At 41.7% G+C, this 19,999-nt stretch overlaps 1 protein-coding gene across 3 annotated transcripts; it reads left to right on the top strand.

The window, feature by feature from the left end:
• The first annotated feature begins 671 nt into the window (after positions 1–671).
• eprs1 (glutamyl-prolyl-tRNA synthetase 1) lies at positions 672–19,287 on the top strand. 3 transcript variants are annotated; one of them, XM_026378020.1, is made up of 35 exons: positions 672–827; positions 2,403–2,487; positions 2,697–2,796; positions 2,879–3,035; positions 3,133–3,269; positions 3,463–3,557; positions 3,657–3,783; positions 3,887–4,079; positions 4,177–4,348; positions 4,438–4,671; positions 4,774–4,858; positions 5,186–5,245; positions 8,353–8,463; positions 9,239–9,375; positions 9,476–9,683; positions 9,765–9,877; positions 10,047–10,164; positions 10,483–10,662; positions 10,758–10,925; positions 11,253–11,468; positions 11,792–12,094; positions 12,193–12,399; positions 12,481–12,746; positions 14,902–14,953; positions 15,092–15,301; positions 15,436–15,508; positions 15,632–15,711; positions 15,848–15,949; positions 16,125–16,280; positions 16,453–16,650; positions 16,859–17,032; positions 17,196–17,356; positions 17,818–17,896; positions 17,980–18,044; positions 18,375–19,287. In XM_026378020.1, the coding sequence occupies exons 1-35, from the start codon at positions 785–787 to the stop codon at positions 18,523–18,525; spliced, it is 5,016 nt and encodes a 1,671-aa protein (XP_026233805.1). In that variant the 5' UTR covers positions 672–784; the 3' UTR covers positions 18,526–19,287. The 3 variants fall into 3 exon arrangements, with proteins under 3 accessions (XP_026233805.1, XP_026233806.1, XP_026233807.1); XM_026378021.1 differs by having other exon boundaries at positions 3,133–3,254; positions 18,375–18,525; XM_026378022.1 differs by lacking the exon at positions 11,253–11,468 and having other exon boundaries at positions 18,375–18,525.
• Positions 19,288–19,999: the final 712 nt, after the last annotated feature.

Here is a 19,999-nt window from a genome sequence, read left to right on the forward strand (position 1 = left end):
GATCTGTTATCAGCTTGCTGAACATGAATTTCTGTATCCTTCTGAAGACAAATACCCTTCTCTCCGAAGAGCTCTGGTTCCATCTGACTAGGACAGGAAAGCTGGTCCAGGTCTGTGAACAGCACTCTTATAGTTAATAACGGGAAGACTGATAGTATATGAGGTTTTTTTTTTTATACAGAGGTTTGCCTATATTGCTACATTGTAATGATTAACTGTGTTCACTTTGTACCATAGTGTCACACAGGATCATACTGTTGTCATTACCAGTTCAACCAATTAAATAAAAACAACAACATGTTTTTCTATCTGTTCGAACATGTGTAGAAAGCTTGCATATAGGCTATTATGTCTAATGAGTTTTAGTGGTCGCCCTAGAGCAGCTTAATTCGCCCTCTGAACAACAGTAAGATCTTCATGTGAAGTGATGTGATGGGTAAATAAACCACATCTTGGTCACGCTGCTTCAGGAGCATACTAACATTATAATAGTTTACAATCACTGGCCTGTTGACACATAGCTAAACTCTGTGTTACAGAGTTAAATGTAATTCAAGTCCAGGACATGTGAATTTGTTGTTGATGCTGTGAAACCTATAGACATTTCTACTCCTGCACACTTGGTGGCAGTGTTGCACCCTGTGTTGTCACAACACTGACACCAACGAAAACGTGCCTCTTCATGCCGTCGGTGCTTAGTGTGCAGGGAGAGTAGTCCTGCCTGTCTGTTGACTTTACTTGTGTCTGCTCCACAGTGAAAACGCTCCAAGAAGGATTTCCCAGTATGGCGTTAAACCTCACCATCAACACAAGCAATCCGCCTCTAGGTGAGTTGCAGCCTGAACGATTTCTTGTGTGAGTCGTGTGCTGTGCGTGCAAGTGACAGCTGCCTAGCTAATGCTAAGCTGTTAGCGCCCCTAACTACGTGTCATCCCAGCAAATGAGACAAACCAGATCTGAACATATTTCTATTCAGTGTTTCTTTGCGTAAACGCAAACATGATCAGTATCTGCCTCCCAAAAACTAGATACTGGTGCTGTCATTAGGATCGTCTGGTTAATGCCGCAGAGATGAAGACGATTGGAAAGAATAAAGACAAACCCAACAAAAGTAATATTTCGTAATACAGTTGTCTAATTTCCTTCTATAAAAGCAGCCGAATTGAGCAGCAGGTGCAGACAGCTCTAAAAAATATAATGGTTAAGAAGAAGTTATGTAGTTTGTTTTGCAAAATAACAACGCCTGTAACTTGACCTATATATGAACTGAAATTGGTTGGAGTGAAGTGTCCATGTTAGTTCAAAGAGGGCTGCACATTTACTTTCCTGTCCTTGCATGGTCTCTAACAAGCTAGCGCTAGCTTGCCGTCGTGGCACTCTCAGAACCACATGTGCTATTTTACACCTGGCTGGTCCGTTTCAAACTTTCACCACAACAAACAAATAATGTTTGTTAATCAAAAGCAAAACGTCTTTACGAACTTGGAAATGACACACGGACTAATTGTAGACGTCAAAGGGACATTCATATTGAATGAGTGGCGTGCTGACATTAGCAAACTCAGTTAGCTCCGTTGTGTTGTTTGGGTTTAGACAACGTTATTTTGATATATGTCACGAACAGGCATTTATAACCGGACGTATGATATTGATATGACTTTTCATTGTGTCGTGTTTAGTGAAGTGTTGACGAGGGTTTCCAAGTCAGTGCTTTGTACCATAATAAGCTAATATAATCGTTAGCATTGCCGGTGGCTAAACAGCGCCTCTGTGCGGTTACTGTGAACACAGCAGGCTGATGCAAGCGAACTGAAACGTGGAGAGCTGGATGGAGAGTGCATACATTTACACACTGATTTCAGTTTCAGCTCTTTAGCACCACTTCTTTCCTAGGAAAGGAAACCCTGAGTAGCCTGTTTTAGTGACATGTATTGCAATCACAAACCCAGTTTCCCCTCTGTGGAGAAGCATCTTCTGAAAGTGAAACCATTTCTGCAGCTCACCCATCAGACATTTATGTGAGATGTGAACCACACAAGTATTTTATGATGAGGCAGGCTGTTGTATATTCAGCATTTTTATAATGTATAATCTGTGAAATATAGATTGTTGAGGCCTTTACATTTTCTCTCTACAGTGTTGATACTGAAAGAGATGCTGCTGTTGTCAGCTGTTGAAGCAGCCTGAGAAAAAGAGCCAGTTTAACTGGTTCTCAAATTAAAATGTCTGGGATGATAGTCAGTTATTATAAGTCATGTCGTTATGTGCTTTGGAGAAGTCGTGAATTACGTAGCACGCATAATACCTCAAAGTGACTGAAACTGGTTTAGGCTGTTCAATTGCGTTTAGTTGAAATGACGGCACAAGCACGCAAACAGTGAGTTTTCTCCTCTGTCCTGCAGGGGCACTTCTGGCAGCGGAGCACGTGAAGAGCAGTGTGCAGGTGTCTGTTGAAGAGGGCAAAGACACACAGCTTCTTGTCTCAGAGTATGTGAATTAATCATTTCATTGAACTTCACGAAGTTGTCACCTAAAATGCTTTTCTGCTTTTCATAAAGGTGTTCTGCATGTGATGATGACAACTTGTTGCTGATCAAGTTGGAACTTTAAAACGTGTTATTATGTATGTTAAAGCGTTAAAGCTTTGTTGCTTTATTATTGATTTATCTCGTCTGTGTTCTGTGTCCTTCCTTCAGTTCAGTCCAGTTCAGCGATTCCAACTCTATCTGTCGGTACCTGGCTCGAGTGGCTCCTGCTGTTGGCCTCTATGGAGCCAACATGATGGAGCAGACTGAGGTTTGTATGTTTCTTGGTGTATGTGTAATATATTTTGTAAAACACTGGGGTTCCTAGTTCTCATTTGAGATGCCGTCTGCAGGTGGACCACTGGTTAGAGTTCAGTGCTCGGCGTCTGTGTGGTCAGCCTGGTTTGAACATTACTCTGGGTGAACTGAATAAGGCCCTTTCCCTGCGGACATTCCTTGTGGGACATGCTCTGACCCTAGCGGACCTGTCCGTCTGGGCCGCCCTCAAAGGTCAGTTCTGTCAAACGCTTACCAGTTTGCATCATTACCTGTCTTTTAGTGTGGACATTCAGTAGTTAAACTACACATGGTTGTTGTTTCTCTGCAGGACATAATGAATGGCCAATCCAGGGTGAATCCTTCTCCCACGTCAATCGCTGGTTCTCTTTCCTGAGCTCGCAGGTTCCCTTCACTTCTGTGGGCAAGAAGTACACCACTAAGAAAGCTGCAGTGAGCAAATCCAATGTATGTCTAATGTTAGTCACTATTCTTATAACATGAAGATCATCCGGAACATCATTCGTGTAAAGCAGGACTGGGCTGATCCTGGAGCTTCTGTGCTGAGGCTACTGAATAAGCAAAGCAAAAGCTGTGTCCATCTATAGAAACTAACTTGATAAATTAACATTGACTGGGTGTTTATGTATCTGTTTGACAGACGAACGAGAAAAAACAAGATGTCGGAAAGTTTGTGGATTTGCCAGGTGCTGAGATGGGAAAGGTGGTGGTGCGGTTCCCGCCTGAGGCCAGTGGGTAAGGCTTGATCTGGATTTTAAGAGAAATGACCGGATCAGTGCATTGGGTACATGTGCCATTAATTAACAAGGACTAATTCTGTCTCTCCATGATTAGATACCTGCATATTGGCCACGCCAAGGCTGCTCTGCTCAACCAGCATTACCAAGTCACATTCAAAGGCAAGCTCATTATGCGATTTGATGACACCAACCCTGAGAAGGAAAAGGAGGACTTTGAGAAGGTGAAACATCCAGTCTAAAACATGTCTTTTCCAGGTTCAGTTGTAAAAGAAAAGGCCAAGAATGAGTTAGGTGGTCTTATTTCTTGCCTTTGCTTCTTCTCAGGTCATCCTGGAAGATGTTTCCATGCTGCAGATCCATCCAGATCAGTTCACGTACACCAGTGACCATTTTCCCATCATATTGCGTTTTGCTGAGCAGCTGCTTACCGAGGGCAAAGCCTACATCGACAACACCCCTCCTGAGCAGATGAAGCAGGAAAGGGAACAGCGCATTGAGTCCAAATGCAGAAATAACAGTACGTCCATGGACACGTGGCGTGTTCACATGTCAGAGTGAAAACTGATGCTACAAGATTCAACCCCTCTCCCTCTCCCTCTCCCTCTTTTCTGTAGCGGTGGAGAAGAACCTGCAGATGTGGTCGGAGATGAAAGCTGGGACAGAGTTTGGTCAGACCTGCTGCATGAGGGCCAAGTTGGACATGAGCTCCAACAACGGCTGCATGAGAGACCCTACCCTATACCGCTGCAAAAACACCCCCCACCCTCGCACTGGAAACACCTACAAGTACTTGAATTTTACTTTTTGTGCTTTAACTTTTGGAGCATTGGCAGCCAGATGGGGGTTTTTCTAACTGTCAGTGACTTCTCTTCCAGAGTCTACCCAACATACGACTTTGCCTGCCCTATTGTGGACAGCTTGGAAGGTGTGACTCATGCTCTTAGGACCACTGAGTACCATGACCGTGATGAGCAGTTCTACTGGATAATCAATGCGCTGGGCCTCAGGAAGCCTTACATCTGGGAGTACGCCAGACTAAACCTCAACAACACAGTGCTGTCCAAGAGGAAGCTCACCTGGTTTGTCGACCAGGGATACGTTGATGGATGGTGTGTTTAGTCATATTCCATCCGTTATTGCTTTTTTTACTTTATATATTTCTCCCTCTGCGTCGGTGCTCTCTCTTGACTCTTTTCTGCCTGTTCTTCCAGGGATGACCCTCGCTTTCCCACTGTCAGAGGAGTCCTGAGGAGAGGAATGACTGTGGAGGGCCTGAAACAGTTCATAGCAGCGCAGGTGCGTCTGTGAGACATGAGACACAGTACCTCTCTAAAACAAAGATGGCAGATCAGTTCAGTCAATGAAAAATATATAATTTGAAAAAATCATAATGATGTTGGCTAAGTTTCACAATTTTATCATCAGTACCTAAACTAAAGAGATGTTTGTACATTAACAGAGAACTAATCCAGACTGTGAGATGCTGTGAGCAAAGAGCAATTGTTTGCAAATGTTTCAGCCAAACAGAGCAATCATCCAAACCCAGTTAGCTAACAGGATTATTTGACCCACACCATGTTATTAATTAAATAAAAGATTGTTTTACCCTCTTGTTACTTCTAGGGTGGATCACGGTCAGTGGTGAACATGGAGTGGGACAAGATCTGGGCGTTCAATAAGAAGGTAAATCTACAAAATATATTATTTTTAAAAATTCCACAAATGGATCATGCGTTCTCCATACAGCAGTGTGGTTCACTATGTAGAAAAAGTTAGATGAAAACCTGATATAATGCTGCTTTTGTGATGAGAACTACTTCAGAATCAGAATTGTATTTTTCTAATATACCACTGCAGGCCATTGTATTGTATTGTTTCCGCTGAGCTTTTGGAGTATAAGAGTCTGCTGTAACGATCTAGTTTGTGTTAGACAAAGACTGTTTTTGGTCAAGAGCAGAGTCCTTTTGTATTTGTCACATTTACCACTGCAGGTGTTTGGCTCAATTCCATCTCCAAATGGATGTGATTAAAATCTAATACGCTATGAGGCTTGAAGGTTAAAACCTGCCGTTGACAGAGGTTCAGAGAATTGCCTGTGGGTTCACTGCTGGCATGGCTTCTTCCTGCTTTGCTCTTCTCATTCTGTTAACGCTTTCATTCATTGGTCCACCCTCACCCTCCATTTTAACCCTAAGAAAACTCATACCAGCTACTTCGTTTTATGTCCCACTAGCAGTCATGTTGTCTCCCTCCGCCCCATTTTCATCCGTGTGGATAATCAGTGTTGCTTCCTCTGTGTGGTTTTCCTCGCTGGCACGTGCTGCTTCATCCCTGGGTCCGATTAAAATTGACTGGAGGGGCTGATTAAAGACTGAACATCATTAATATAGAACAAGGCCCAGTGTAGGGATAATTTTTGGCTTGATTAATTGAGCTTTAACTAACAGATGCTTCTGAGCTTCATTTGCATGTTCAACTAACCCGCTTCTCCCTGCCCTCTTCAGACAGTGTCATGCCCCCCTAATGCCCCCAAATATTTAGGTAAACACAGGCCTGTATTAGCTATGATTTACATAAGTTTGGTTAATTATACATCAGTGCATCATCGACTGACTAACCTAATCCTGAACAAAGATGTTTGTGTACACTACACTAAACCGGGTTAACTCAATTAGAAATATGTACATGTAATGCCCCCCTGCACCTGTGTCTGTGTAAAGTTAGTCACTAGTGCCCCACACAGTTGCATCTAAATCCCGTGTGTTCAGACATTTTAGCTCCAAGTTAAATATGTCTGTCACTTAGTTTGATTGACATTTTCACACACAGGCTGATTCGAAGAGTAAACGGCTTGGATGGGGGTAGAGTATGAGAGACGAGCAAAAACACGAAGGTGTAACAGTGAGGGGGGGGGGAACTATGTAAAACAGTCCATTCTATGTAAATGTGTCTCTACCTTTTCTCCTCTCTCTCTTCCTCCCTCCTTGTATCTGACATTAAACAGCATCTCACTCTTCTGTTTCCAAGCTGCCAATTAGCTGTCTGAAGGTACTCCTCCACCTCCTCCTCCTCCTCCTCCTCCTGTCATCTTCTCCTCTTTCACTTACTCTCTCCCTGCTTTCATCACGGCCTGGTCTATCTGAAAGTCCACCAACAGCTTTGCCTATTTTACCAGCCAAACAGATACTCAGTGTGTCTATGGTGTAAATATTCTGTATATAGTCTATACATATAATCTGATGCCAACTGTCAAGAGGAAAGGTATTAAGAAGCAAAGGCAGCAGAGTTATTAGTGGTGTGAATCTCAAAAAAATAATTTAAAGTCTTTTTTCCTTTTTGTGCATCTTAGTGGTGGTAATGTGTTTTGGGATGTTTGAGATCTGTGACTTTAACAATTATACAGGCTGATTAATTATTACACCTGAAAGAAAGTACGGACGTATGATACTAAAGTTACACTATAACTTTTTGGAATCAGGCTGGCTGTAGTGTAAAACTCAAAATCAGTGCACCGAGGGTGATAAATACTGATTTTTGTGTGAAAACTATACATCCATGGTCAAAGCCTTGAACTTGATTTCATGCAAGTGAAATGGTAACTGATTAATTAGTAGATTGATTGATTCAAAAACCTTTATAATCTTTATAATAATCAGTTCTGAGATATAAGAATATCTCAGAACTGTTCTCTGAGCCTCTGTCACAGGAGGCTTTGACAGCGCATTGCCACAATAAGTTATGGAGCACACAAAATATTAAAAGTTACATATTCCTGTAAATTATACATTAACTTTCTGAATAAAAGAATAACAATTCATAAACAATTGTGGACCTTATGACTGTGACCCAGATATTCAATTGTATTCTTTGTGGTATTTACAAGGGCCAGCAAGTCTCAGATTTCATTTATTGAGCACTGCAGAATCACTGCAACAATAGAAAGAAGGAAGAAAGCTTGACAGTATAGGAAATGCTATTTGCCTTTGTACCCAACACCACAACAGTGATGGCAATAACTTAACTGTAAAGTCAAGTCAAACAACTAAACGGCCTTAAGACATTATACCCAGTGCTTAATCCTCCTTCCTTCATGTCTTCCTCTCCATCTGTTCCCTTTCCTTCATCATTACTACGCATTACAGCTTTTTGAGCATTTGAGATTTTTTTTTCTTAATTTATGGACTACATCCACTTAATTTAATATGCCAGCCACCCTTTTATTAGGAGGTCAGATGTCACCGTCACTCTGTCCTGATTACGGTTTTTCTGGACCTAACTAACTAAATTTAATTTAAATTTAATATTGTTGACTGGTGGGAGCATCGATAAACTTGTCTAAAATTTTATGGTACAATCTAAACAACACCCATGTTTATCTAGTGTTTAGCATGTCCTGCAATCATTAAGGCTCCAAAGAATCAAGCTGGCTGGTAAAGTAATGAAAGTGGATGGTGGCTGAAAAAGCAGCTGAATTAAAGCTTGTTTCCCTGACCTGCAAATAATCATGATTCACTCAAGTCTGCTTTTTGCCATTTGTCTTTCTCATCGTGTGTCTGACTTCCTTTCTTACGTTCTTTATCACTTTCTGAGCTGGGATATTTTTGTGAGATTGTTGTTTTGGTTTGTTTTCAAAGACAATTATTGGAGCTGAATGAAGCCGTTTCATTTTTTTGCTTTGTCTTTTCATTATTCAGCATTTTCTATGTAAAGATTGTTATAAGTCACTAGTCTTCTTTCACTGACCTTTTTGTGTCTGTCTCTGTTTGTATGTGTTTTTCTGTGTGTGTTAGGTTATTGACCCTGTTGCGCCCAGATACACAGCTCTGTCCAGCTCCTACGCTGTTCCTGTTTCCGTCCCAGAGGCTAAAGAGGAGATGAAGCAAGTGGCCAAACACCCTAAGGTCAGAGGTCTTTGTCTTCTTTTTTATACAAATGTCCACACACACACACACACACACAGACACTTCTCAGAATGATGTAACAATGTTTTTTTTACTGGGCAAGTGAGTTACGTCTTATAGTGATTAGTGTATAGTGATTCATTACTCATAACTCACCTAACGGTTTTTTATAAGGAGTAATTTCCACACCAGAGATGGACAGCCCTTGTTTGTAGCTCCACATGAGAGCTACAAACCCTTTCGTTCTCACATCTCTTGAAACAGAAAACACTTTTTTGAGAGCACTTTGCTTTGATGTTGTATCTTCTTGAATTAGATTTTGTTTGCTTGCCTTGTTCCTCACTTGTAAGTCGCTTTGGATAAAAGTCTGCTAAATGACTAAATGTAAATGTAAATGTAAATTAGCAGGACCAAATATTCTGCCTAAAGGTAGTTTGTATTGAACAGGCTAAAACACTTGACCATTGTCAGGTTCACTGTGTATGTAAAAGAGAGGCCTGAAATCAGGGTGGTTTGTCTCACACAAAGGTAACTACTCTGTTGTGGACCTAAGTCTACCATGTGTTAACTACACTACTAGTTGCAGTTTCTGATGAGGTTTTCCTGATAATTCAAGGAGCACATGTCTGTGTAGGTAGGGGAGTGGGGTGTTTCTGTTCCTGCTGTAAACTCTTTTCTGTAACCTTTCCTTGGCTAATTTTACTGGAATTTTGCTTTAAGCTGCTGTGCTAAGCTTTTATGTCCTTGTACTGAAGTAATTTCTGTGCCCATCCAGAACGAGGAGGTGGGCATGAAGGATGTTTGGTATGGACCCCGAGTTCTTATTGAGGGAGCAGATGCTGAGACTTTCTCTGAGGGCGAGGTGGTCACCTTCATCAACTGGGGCAACCTTATCATTACCAAGATCAACAAGTATGTATGGATATTGCTCTGCTGCTTTATCACCCTTTATTAATGATCATGTGGTGATTTGGTAAATGAATGTTTTTCCACCTTTTATTTTACCATCCAGAGGGGCTGACGGTAAGGTTGTGTCCCTGGAGGCTCGTCTGAATCTGGACAACAAGGACTACAAGAAGACAACAAAGATCACGTGGCTGACTGACACAAACAGTGCCCCCCTGCTCCCTACCATCTGCATCACCTACCAACCTCTCATCTCTAAAGCCGTTATCACCAAAGATGACGACTTCAAAGATTACATCAATAAAAACAGCAAGGTCTGTCCTACAGAGTGTGTTTATATCTTAATGTATAGCACATATGATTGCTTTAGTAATTTAATATTATAATATATTCAGTTTGAGGAGAAGATGCTTGGAGATCCCTGTCTGAAGAACCTAAAGAAAGGTGACATCATCCAGCTTCAGAGACGAGGCTTCTACATCTGTGACCAGCCCTATGAGCCAGTCAGGTGAGGGGAAATAACCTGTTTACCTTATGTTACTCAAAAGAAAACAGCAGTAGGCCCATCCTGTTTCGATTTCAGTAGAGACCATTAAAAGGAAATACATGAATCTACACAGTACTATCGGTTTTCCACTGGCCAATGTGTTGATGGTTCTGATGTCTGTACCCTGTAGCCCTAACAGCTGTAAGGAGAGTCCCTGTGTTCTGCTCTACATTCCTGATGGTCACACCAAGGAGATGCCAACTGCTGGATCCAAGGATAAGAGCAAAAACCAGGCCACAAACAACACAGTGAGTCCCTACTGAATAAAATCACATTCAGATGTTTTAATTATATAACAGTATCTCCCGGTCAGACCTGTTTTTGACATGAAAGACATGTTAAGCACCTAAGCTACAGAGTTCTCTTGATCTAGACTGTTCCTCTTGTGAGTGTGTTTGAGTACAGGAAGTAGTTAAAAAAACGTTAAATGTTTAGAATGCACAGCACAACTCTCTAAGTGTTTGATAAGGCCTGACAAGGTTGGTGAAGTGATACGTAGGCTGGAAACTGCTACCTCAATTTCTTGTTGTTATTCTCCATGCATAACTCTTTTCTTCTTGTTGTAGCCTGCTGCATCTAAAAAGGCTGCCTCTGCTCCAGCACCTGCCACATCACATGCCCCAACCTCAGCAAGTGACCTGTTCTCTAGCATTGCAGCTCAGGGTGAAGCTGTCCGCCAGCTAAAGGCTGCCAAAGCCCCTAAAGATGAAGTGGACAAAGCAGTTCAGCAGCTGCTTTCTCTAAAGGTACAGTACATTCGTACATAAGCTGTAACTAAAATGTAAGGACACTTAGTTAATCATTTAAATGGTTATTAATGTCATGCTATCTCTGTCTGTAGGCACAGTTTAAGGAGCAGACAGGTATGGACTACAAGCCAGGCATGACCCCTCCCACCTCAGCTCCAGCCCCTACCACGTCGTCACCAGAAGCCTCCTCTTGTCCTTTCACCCGCGTCACCATGCAGGGCGACCTGGTCAGGAAGCTGAAGGCAGAGAAAGCACCCAAGGTACCTGGATAGTTATCCAGTGACCAACAATGTCCACAACCATCTGTCCAATCATTTTTTGTGTCCACATGTCCACATCCCTTTGTCCAGTTATTGCAGTCACCTGTGCGTTCGTTGATACCGTCCTGAGCGATTTGTGCCATCATTTTTGTGTCCTTGTGCATTTGTCCACTAAATTCTCACATCCAAACTCGTCTGTCTTGTCACCTGCTGCTTATGTCCCAAATTATTTGTCCAGTCATTGCTCATGTCCCCACTCCATTTGCATGCAAGTCAAGTTTATCCTTTTCTACATGCAATTATAAGCTGATATCTTGATGGTACCAGGACCAGATTGATGAAGCAGTGAAGCAACTCCTCACGCTCAAGGCAGAGTTTAAAAAGCTGACCGGGCAGGAGTACAAACCAGGGATGGCCCCGCCTTCCCATGCCTCCCCTACTCCTTCAACTCCAACCGACTCCCCGTCTTCATCAGGCCTATATGAACGTGTTGCCCAACAGGGGGAGGTTGTGAGGAAACTGAAGTCTGAAAAAGCTCCTAAGGTATCCAGATGTGGACAATGGAAACAAATGCTTATTAAGACCAAAAGCACATTTATAAATATCAGTGTGATCCTAAAAATATGACAAGCAGCTTAGTATCCATGCAGACAACATTTAAAATTACTGGCCGATACAGATTTCTGTGACATTCACCACAGGGAACGTGCTAACAAGCTATAGCTGAAGAGCTTAACAACCCGGTTAATTAAATCAAACTGCAACTGTTTGATAACTGATTAATCATTATTTTCATTTTGTCAAGGGAAAACTACACTGCCAGTGTCAGTTTGCATTGACCTACTATATCCTTCTTGTCTCTCCAGGACCAGATTGATAAAGCAGTGAAACAGCTCCTCGCTCTTAAGGAAGAGTACAAACAGGCCATGGGTCAGGAGTACAAGCCTGAAGCGGCCCCAGTTCAAAAAGCTGCGGCCCCAGTTCAAAAAGCTGCGGCCCCAGTTCAAAAGGCTGCGGCCCCAGTTCAAAAGGCTGCAGCCCCAGTTCAAAAAGCTGCAGCCCCAGTCCAGAACACCCCCACACCTGCCCCTTCTGCCACAGGCTTATATGAGAAGGTTGCTGAGCAGGGAGAGTTGGTCAGGAAACTGAAGACTGAAAAAGCCCCCAAGGTGAGTTGTCCTACTTTCAGAATTGATATTGCTTCACTCCTAAGCCTGTTCACTTCATCTATGACTAAATGGTTTTCTTCTTGTGGATCATTTATTAGGATCAAGTCGATGCTGCAGTGAAGCAGCTGTTGGCTTTAAAGGCAGAGTACAAACAGCAGACCGGACAGGATTACAAACCAGGCCAAGCCCCAGCTACCCCTGTCCAGACCCAGTCCAGTTCTTACCCACAGGCCCAGGAGCTGTTCTCTCAGGTGGCCCAGCAAGGAGAGCTGGTGAGAAAGTTGAAGTCTGAGAAGGCTCCCAAGGTAAGAAACCAATCCCAGAGTGGAATAAAATACTGTCCAGAAATGTTGGGAGGAAAGGCGACAACTGCTCCTTCATTTCAGGACCATGTGGACGAAGCAGTGAAGACTCTATTGGACCTGAAGAGCAAGTACAAGACACTTACTGGAGAGGAGTACAAACCAGTGGCTGCTGCTGGAGCCACTGGAGGAGAGGAAAAGAACCGCAAGGAAAAGGAGAACAAGTCTGAGAAACAGGGAGGAGCAGGAGGAGGGAAGAAGGGTAAAGGAGACAAGGCCGGTCAGGGCAAAGAATCCTCAGGAGGAGCAGGAGGCTCAGGAGAGGGTCAAGGACCCAAGAAACAAACACGGTGAGAGTCTGGAAACAAGCAAACAGAGAGTGCAGGAGTAGATCCAGACAGCACTTTACTAGCAAATGGCATGTTTTTGAGTAAAACAGAATAAATACTATGATCATCATTGTAACAATACTGAAGAACAGAAGAAGTATTACTTTACTTTTTGCATCTTAAGTTAACTTTTCTGCTTTTAACTCTTCCTTTGTCTCTCTGTAAGTCCAGATTCACTGTTTTCACTTTTTGATTTCTCCACCTGTTCACACTTTCATCGTGGTCACCCTTGCTGTAGTGGAAATATTTCTTTCTCAGCAGGCTGAAGAACAATTAAAGATACAGGCAATTACGTCACCAGATGTATGATGACATGAATGCGGTTAGAATTTGTTGTGCTGAAACTGATCAGTGGAACCAGAGCATCAGAGCCAATAAAGAAATCTTTTGAATGAATTCTGTCTTGACAAGCTTGTTATGCGCAGCCCATCCCCCCCCCAAAAAAAACACTCTTTCACAATTTGAGCCTGGTGAATCCTGGCATTGTCATCTTGGAATATGCCCGTGCCATCAGGGAAGAGAAAAACCCTCTGATGGAATAACCTGGTCATTCAGTATACTCAGGTAGTCAGCTGAACTCATTCTTTGGCCACTTAATGTTGCTGAACCTGTACCTGACAAACTGCAGCATCCCCAGATCATACCATTTAAGCCTTTTTTCTGGTTAGCCTCACTGACAAGTGGTTTTCTTAAGGCTTCACCTATTTGCTTACTTAAATCCAGATGGCGGCATTTTTGGACAGGCAGTATATTTAACTGAATATGATGCCTTATTAGCAAAATGCAGTGTTGTATTGCAAAATCAGAAAACATACAAGCTGAGGATAATTAAATTCAAACCTTACGATGCCATGAGCTGTATATTTTAGCCTTTAAACAAAAACTGGAAATGACTTGGATTTGTTGCCCGGATACTGAAGATAGATCATCTGTAAGCACAACCCTCTGCTGCTGTAGCTTAACAACATAATCTATTCAGATTTGGTGAGTTTCAACAAATTGGTCTGGTTTTGATCTGTTTGATCAGAGTTTGTCTGCTGTCAGCTTGAGGATAACACTTAATTGCTGATTTTGACGTTCTGCACTACTAATCATGTTTAATGACCGTGTATTGATGGTGATGTTAGTGAACAACTGGTCCAAATTGAAATATCTTAACAACTATTGGCGGAATCAAGATTATATTCTGTAGGAACATTCATAGTCCCCATGACTGGGGATGAATCTTTTCGATGTCATGATCCCTAACTTCTTCACCATCAGCATTATGAGGTTGACATTTATGGCTTTGTTTTAAATCCCTGGACAGGTACTGGATAGATTGTTATGAAATCTTGCGTTGATATTCTTTTGTTATCAGCTGCACCTCCAGCACATCAAAATGTCTGTCCATAACATTGCTTTGGACAAAGCTGTAACTAGTGTTCAGTGCATATCAGCAAATGTTCACATGCTAAAATGCTAAATTGAGAGGGTTAACATGCCAAACATTTTTACCTGCTTATCATTGGCTTGCTGATATTATCACTGATAACATGTTGGCAAGTTTCTGCCCCACAGAGAGTAGCATGGCTGTAGACTCGTTTTTGTTACATCAGCACTGTTGAAACTTGAATTTTGGAGGTGGTAAAATTGGAAAGGTTTTTGTTTTGTTTTTTTTGTACGATGCAAAAAGTACAGACAATGACTGTTCTTCAGATTGAAACTAACAATCATGATCATGACCATGATATTGCCAACCAAGCTTAGGAGTTTATGCTTAACATGCTTATAGAATTAGCAGTTTAGTTTTGCTGCCTGTGCATACTTGATAAGGTTTGGAATGGCTGTGGTAAATGTTGTAATGTACGAGTGATGATCATTGCACCTGTACCTGGATGTATATGTGGATTAACCAATCAGGCATGATCTTGCACATAAAATAATTGTTGTGGTGTTGTTTCCCAGATTCCTTTTATCACCATTTTCTTGAATTTGAAAATGGTGATAAATAGTGGTGAAGCAAATATTACAATGACAGCAGTTTAACATGCATTTACTCTAGAAATGATATATTTTCACAAATAACTATCATGCCAAGGATTTCCTCACACTAACTCAGTCCATCTCCCTCCAGATTGGGCTTGGAGGCCAAGAAAGAGGAGAACCTGGCAGACTGGTACTCGCAGGTAAGTTAAATAAACACTGGTCAATTTTTTTTACCTATACTCTAACTATACTCAAAATAGACATAGACACAACAAATGCTCTTTTCTGACTTTTCATTCCATTTCTCTTTTTTATGTAACATTGTTTCTTTCATCCAGGTCATTACTAAATCAGAGATGATTGAGTACTACGATGTTAGTGGCTGCTATGTCCTGCGGCCATGGGCCTACTCCATCTGGGAGGCCATTAAGGACTTCTTTGACCGAGAAATTAAGAAACTGGGCGTGGAGAACTGCTACTTCCCCATGTTCGTCTCTCAGGCTGCCCTGGAGAAGGAAAAGAGCCATATTGCAGACTTTGCTCCAGAGGTAAACGGAGCCTTTTTAAAATGAAGCAATGGAGAAATGTAAAAATGAAAAGGCTGAACCGTTGACTGAAACAAGTCTTCTTAATAAACTAGACGGTGTAAACACATTAATGATGTTTTTATCTTCTTTGTCAGGTTGCCTGGGTGACTCGGTCAGGAAAGACTGAGCTGGCAGAGCCTATTGCTGTTCGACCCACCAGTGAAACAGGTCTGAGCCACAATTCCTCAATCACTTAATAAAACATGTATGATGTTTTAATGAAGGTGTTGGTTTGGATTGGGTTGAAGTCATGTTTGGTATCAATCTTGGGTTTGTTTATGCTGACTTCAGTGATGTACCCGGCCTACGCTAAATGGGTCCAGTCCCACAGAGACCTGCCAATCAAGCTCAACCAGTGGTGTAATGTTGTGGTGAGTCTCCTCTTACAACCATCTAAATCCACATTTTGTATTGACATTATCCATACACCTTTTATATACTCGATTCTGCAAGTGCTGAAGAAAATTATCCCTTTGTATTTTTTCATACCTACCTCCCTCCTACTAGAGATGGGAGTTCAAACACCCTCAGCCCTTCCTAAGGACGAGAGAGTTTCTGTGGCAGGAGGGACATACAGCATTTGCCACCAAAGAAGAGGCAGCTGAGGAGGTAACAGATCTGCAAACTCTGATTTCAATAAGTCAGTGTTGACATGCAAGGAAAGATATGCCGTAGTGCAGCACATGCAGTGCTTTCACAGCACTAGTAGTTTTACTATACTGTTTTGTGCCAGATCTTAAGTGTTTCTATGCTTAACTTGTGTGTGCACATTATGTGTTTGTAGGTGTTGCAGATCCTGGATCTCTACGCCAGGGTGTATGAAGAGCTTATGGCAATACCTGTGGTGAAGGGAAGAAAGACAGAGAAGGAGAAATTTGCAGGAGGAGACTACACCACTACTGTAGAGGCATTCATCTCTGCCAGCGGCCGAGCCATTCAGGTACTCTACTGTGGTATATTGGATTAATTCACTCAATCCTGTCCTACTCTGAATCCAGCAGAATGAAAGTGAAGTTTGATTTGTAAATCTCAACACTGCATTAAATCAATCTTTGATCTTAATAATGACTTAAGCCAAGTCATCTTACCTTGGCAGTTGTTTGTTTTCTCAGGGTGCCACATCACACCACCTGGGCCAGAACTTCTCAAAGATGTTTGAGATCATGTTTGAAGATCCAAAGAGACCCGGCGAGAAGCAATTGGCTTACCAGAACTCTTGGGGAATTACAACCAGGACCATTGGTGTCCTCACCATGGTCCACGGAGACAATATGGGACTCGTACTCCCACCCAGGGTTGCATGCCTGCAGGTAGACCCTCATTCACACACAATGTCATACTGGCATGCAAATACAGTAGATATACTAAGTGGAACATAATAGATAAACAATAATAATAATAATAAAAAATCTGCCATATCCATTGAACATTTATTTGTATCTCCTTTTAAGTACATTCAGATTTTTTTAAATGACACAGACGAGCATAAATGGATGAAGTTTTTCTTTCCTATTCCAGGTTGTCATCATCCCATGTGGAATTACTGCCTCCCTACCGGAGAAAGAGAAGGAGGTGCTGTTGGCCCAGTGCTCTAAATACCTGATCAGGCTGCAGGATGCTGGTATTAGGGTGAAGACCGACTTCAGAGACAACTACTCCCCAGGGTGGAAGTTCAACCACTGGGAACTCAAGGTAATTGATAACATGAGAATCAAAGTAGCACAATTAACAATTTAACCTAGGGGACAAAAGACAGTGCCCATGTTGGTAGTAAGTCCTACTCAGTAAATACTTGAGGCATCAGTTTTATCACTAAATCTCTCTCACTTTTTGTGTATCTATTTCTTTCATCCAGGGGGTTCCTATTCGTCTGGAAGTAGGCCCCAAAGATATGCAGCAGAAGCAGTGTGTCGCAGTGAGGAGAGACTCTGGCGCGAAGGTGACAATTCCAGAGGTTGAGGTGGAGAAGAAGCTGGTTGCCATGTTGGAGGACATCCAGACCAGCCTCTTCAATAAGTAAGATACAACACAACACACCAGGGTCAGACTTAAACTCTACTTATGATTCATTGCAAGTCAGTACTGATGAGCTAGTCAAGGACAACTGCAGATCAGACTGCAGAACAGTATGTGCTATTGGAAGAGGAATTGTCAGTATGTAAAAAGTACAGTGAAACCTGTTTGACCTGCGCATACTGGAAGTATTTAGTTTAATGAAATATACTTGTATTTGAGAAGCATACATATGGTGAAAGAGATATTGTCATTGCTCTAGGGTAGCTACACCAATGACCAGCACTGGATCACAAAGGCACAAAAACACAACACATACAGTGTTTAAACTTAGCCGCGGGGAGTATTGCATTATAAATTATGCACACACACTCGTGAATGGGACAATACACAGTCAAACAGAACTATGCCAAAAAGACAGATGATTACACTGTGTCCATAAACGCTTTGCGTGTGTTTGCCAGAGCTTCCCATGACCTGAACACTCACATGGTGGCTGTAGACACAATGGAGCAGTTCCAGAAAGAATTAGACCAGGGCAAGGTGAGTAACTCAATCCAAAGCTAGTCCAATGCATTTCATTGTCTGTGCCTGAGTAAATATTAGATATTTGTCTTGTTTGATAGATTGTCCAGATCCCGTTCTGTGGAGGAATTGAATGTGAGGATTGGATCAAGAAAAGCACTGCCAAGTATGTGTAAAATGCCGCCTGTCTTTTATCAGTGTCTTGTTCCACCATCTGAGGGTGGAAAAGGCACCCTGTATTTTCACATGATGAAAAAATACACATAAAAGTAACCATTATCTATACTTTCTATATAATGAACCACATGAAGTCACAAAAAGGGAAAAGCAGACTTCTTAGTAACATGTGCTGTGGAGTCGCTTCAAAATGCTCTCATTGAGTATTTTTCCCATTCAATTACAAAATGTGATATTATTATTCATGTCCAATTTGACCTAATTTTGCTTTACTCTAATTCCAACCGTTTAAGATGATCTTGTGATCTTGTCTAATCAGGGACCAGGACCTGGAGCCTGGAGCTCCGTCCATGGGAGCTAAGAGCCTCTGCATCCCCTTCTCTCCCCTGAAGAAGCTACAGCCTGGTCAGTTGTGTGTCTGCAGCAAGGAACCTGCCCAGTACTACACTCTTTTTGGACGCAGCTACTGAAGACCTGCTGCGATGGGGCACAAAAATGAGCATCGTAGGCAAAAGGGCTTTTCCTACCTTCTCTGTACTTCTCCTTAGGTCTCCTGTGGGTGTCAAGGTTAATAGAGGTATGAAGCAGACTGGACTGTGGTATTTAAAATGGGAATATGTTTATTGTTTTGTTTTGTTTTGTATGAACAAATGATAACATTGTCATAATGCATCTGAATATAACTGCAGGTGGAAGAAACAGGTTTCCTTCTTAAATGGCCTAATGGTCTCTAAAAAACACTCATTGATAGTAAAAGCACCTGGTGGACTTGGAACCCTCTCTGTTATTATTATTTTTTTATAACTCCTTGCTTAAAATGTCAGATTTACCATTCTTTTTAATATAATATTTTTGTCAGCATTCACAAATTGGGTGGGATTATGTCTTTACAAAAATCAAGCTGAATTCTCAGTACTAATTAGGTGGAAAAATCCTGAGAAATATATTGTCCACTTGTGTCTGTGGAAAACTTACTCCAGCAGCCAGACTGTCTCAGGAACTCTGCAGGTACTCAGGCTTGTAGTTGGATGTTACACTCATTGCTTTGTTAGCCTTACTCTTTCTGTGACTGGTTACAGTATGTGGTTCACAGCCTAATTCAAATCCCTCATATCCACCAGAGCCACATGATGTACAGCTGTGATGAACTATGTATATGGTTAATAGCCAGTAATGTAGCCATCTGTCACTTCTCTCCCAGTTGTCTGTAATAAACTAATTTCCATGGCAAACTGTTGAGTGTGTTGTTTTGATCCTGGATAATGATGGAGATGTTAAACTGAACTAAATACGGAACAGTAGAATTTGTCTTTTAATATTTGCAGCATGAGTATTATAGTGTACATATCAGAGTCAGGATCTATTTTATTACTGTTTAAAGAGAGAGAGTACAGTATATGTAATTTGAAGATATCCCTTTCAAAAGAGAACATTCATTAATTCCGGTGCATTTTATTGTTCAAGTATGTAAAGTATATAATGTCTCCCACAGCAGACTGTCTTTCTTCTATAATACATGTAGTCATATACTGTAGTCTTACTTCTATAATATAATAGTCTAACTAAGAGACAAGCGGGCACTTCCTGTTGTATTTTCAAAATAACACTATTTAGTGTAGTTCAGATTTGTAGGCTTGGTTATATAACCGCACCAGCTGCATAGCCCGTCAGAGGCATCAAATACCTAACTTTATTAGATATTACTGTGTTTGGCATGTCTAAGCATTTCACAGTCCGTCTTACTGGTGCTGGATGAATGTGCTTTAGCTGTGTGTGATGGATTTTCACCGTAGCGTGATCATTAAATATAAAGAAGGCAAAAGTTCTGTAGGTCGTCAGTACTTTCGCGGTGTCCTTTATTTTGAAAGTGGGCACCGGAAGCTGTAGTTAAACTTCCCTCTCTGTCAGACTAGTCGGGGACTAGCTAAGGAATCACTAGCAAAA

The sequence above is a fragment of the Anabas testudineus genome, chromosome 3 (assembly GCF_900324465.2).
Source record: "Anabas testudineus chromosome 3, fAnaTes1.2, whole genome shotgun sequence".
Lineage (NCBI taxonomy): Eukaryota > Metazoa > Chordata > Actinopteri > Anabantiformes > Anabantidae > Anabas > Anabas testudineus.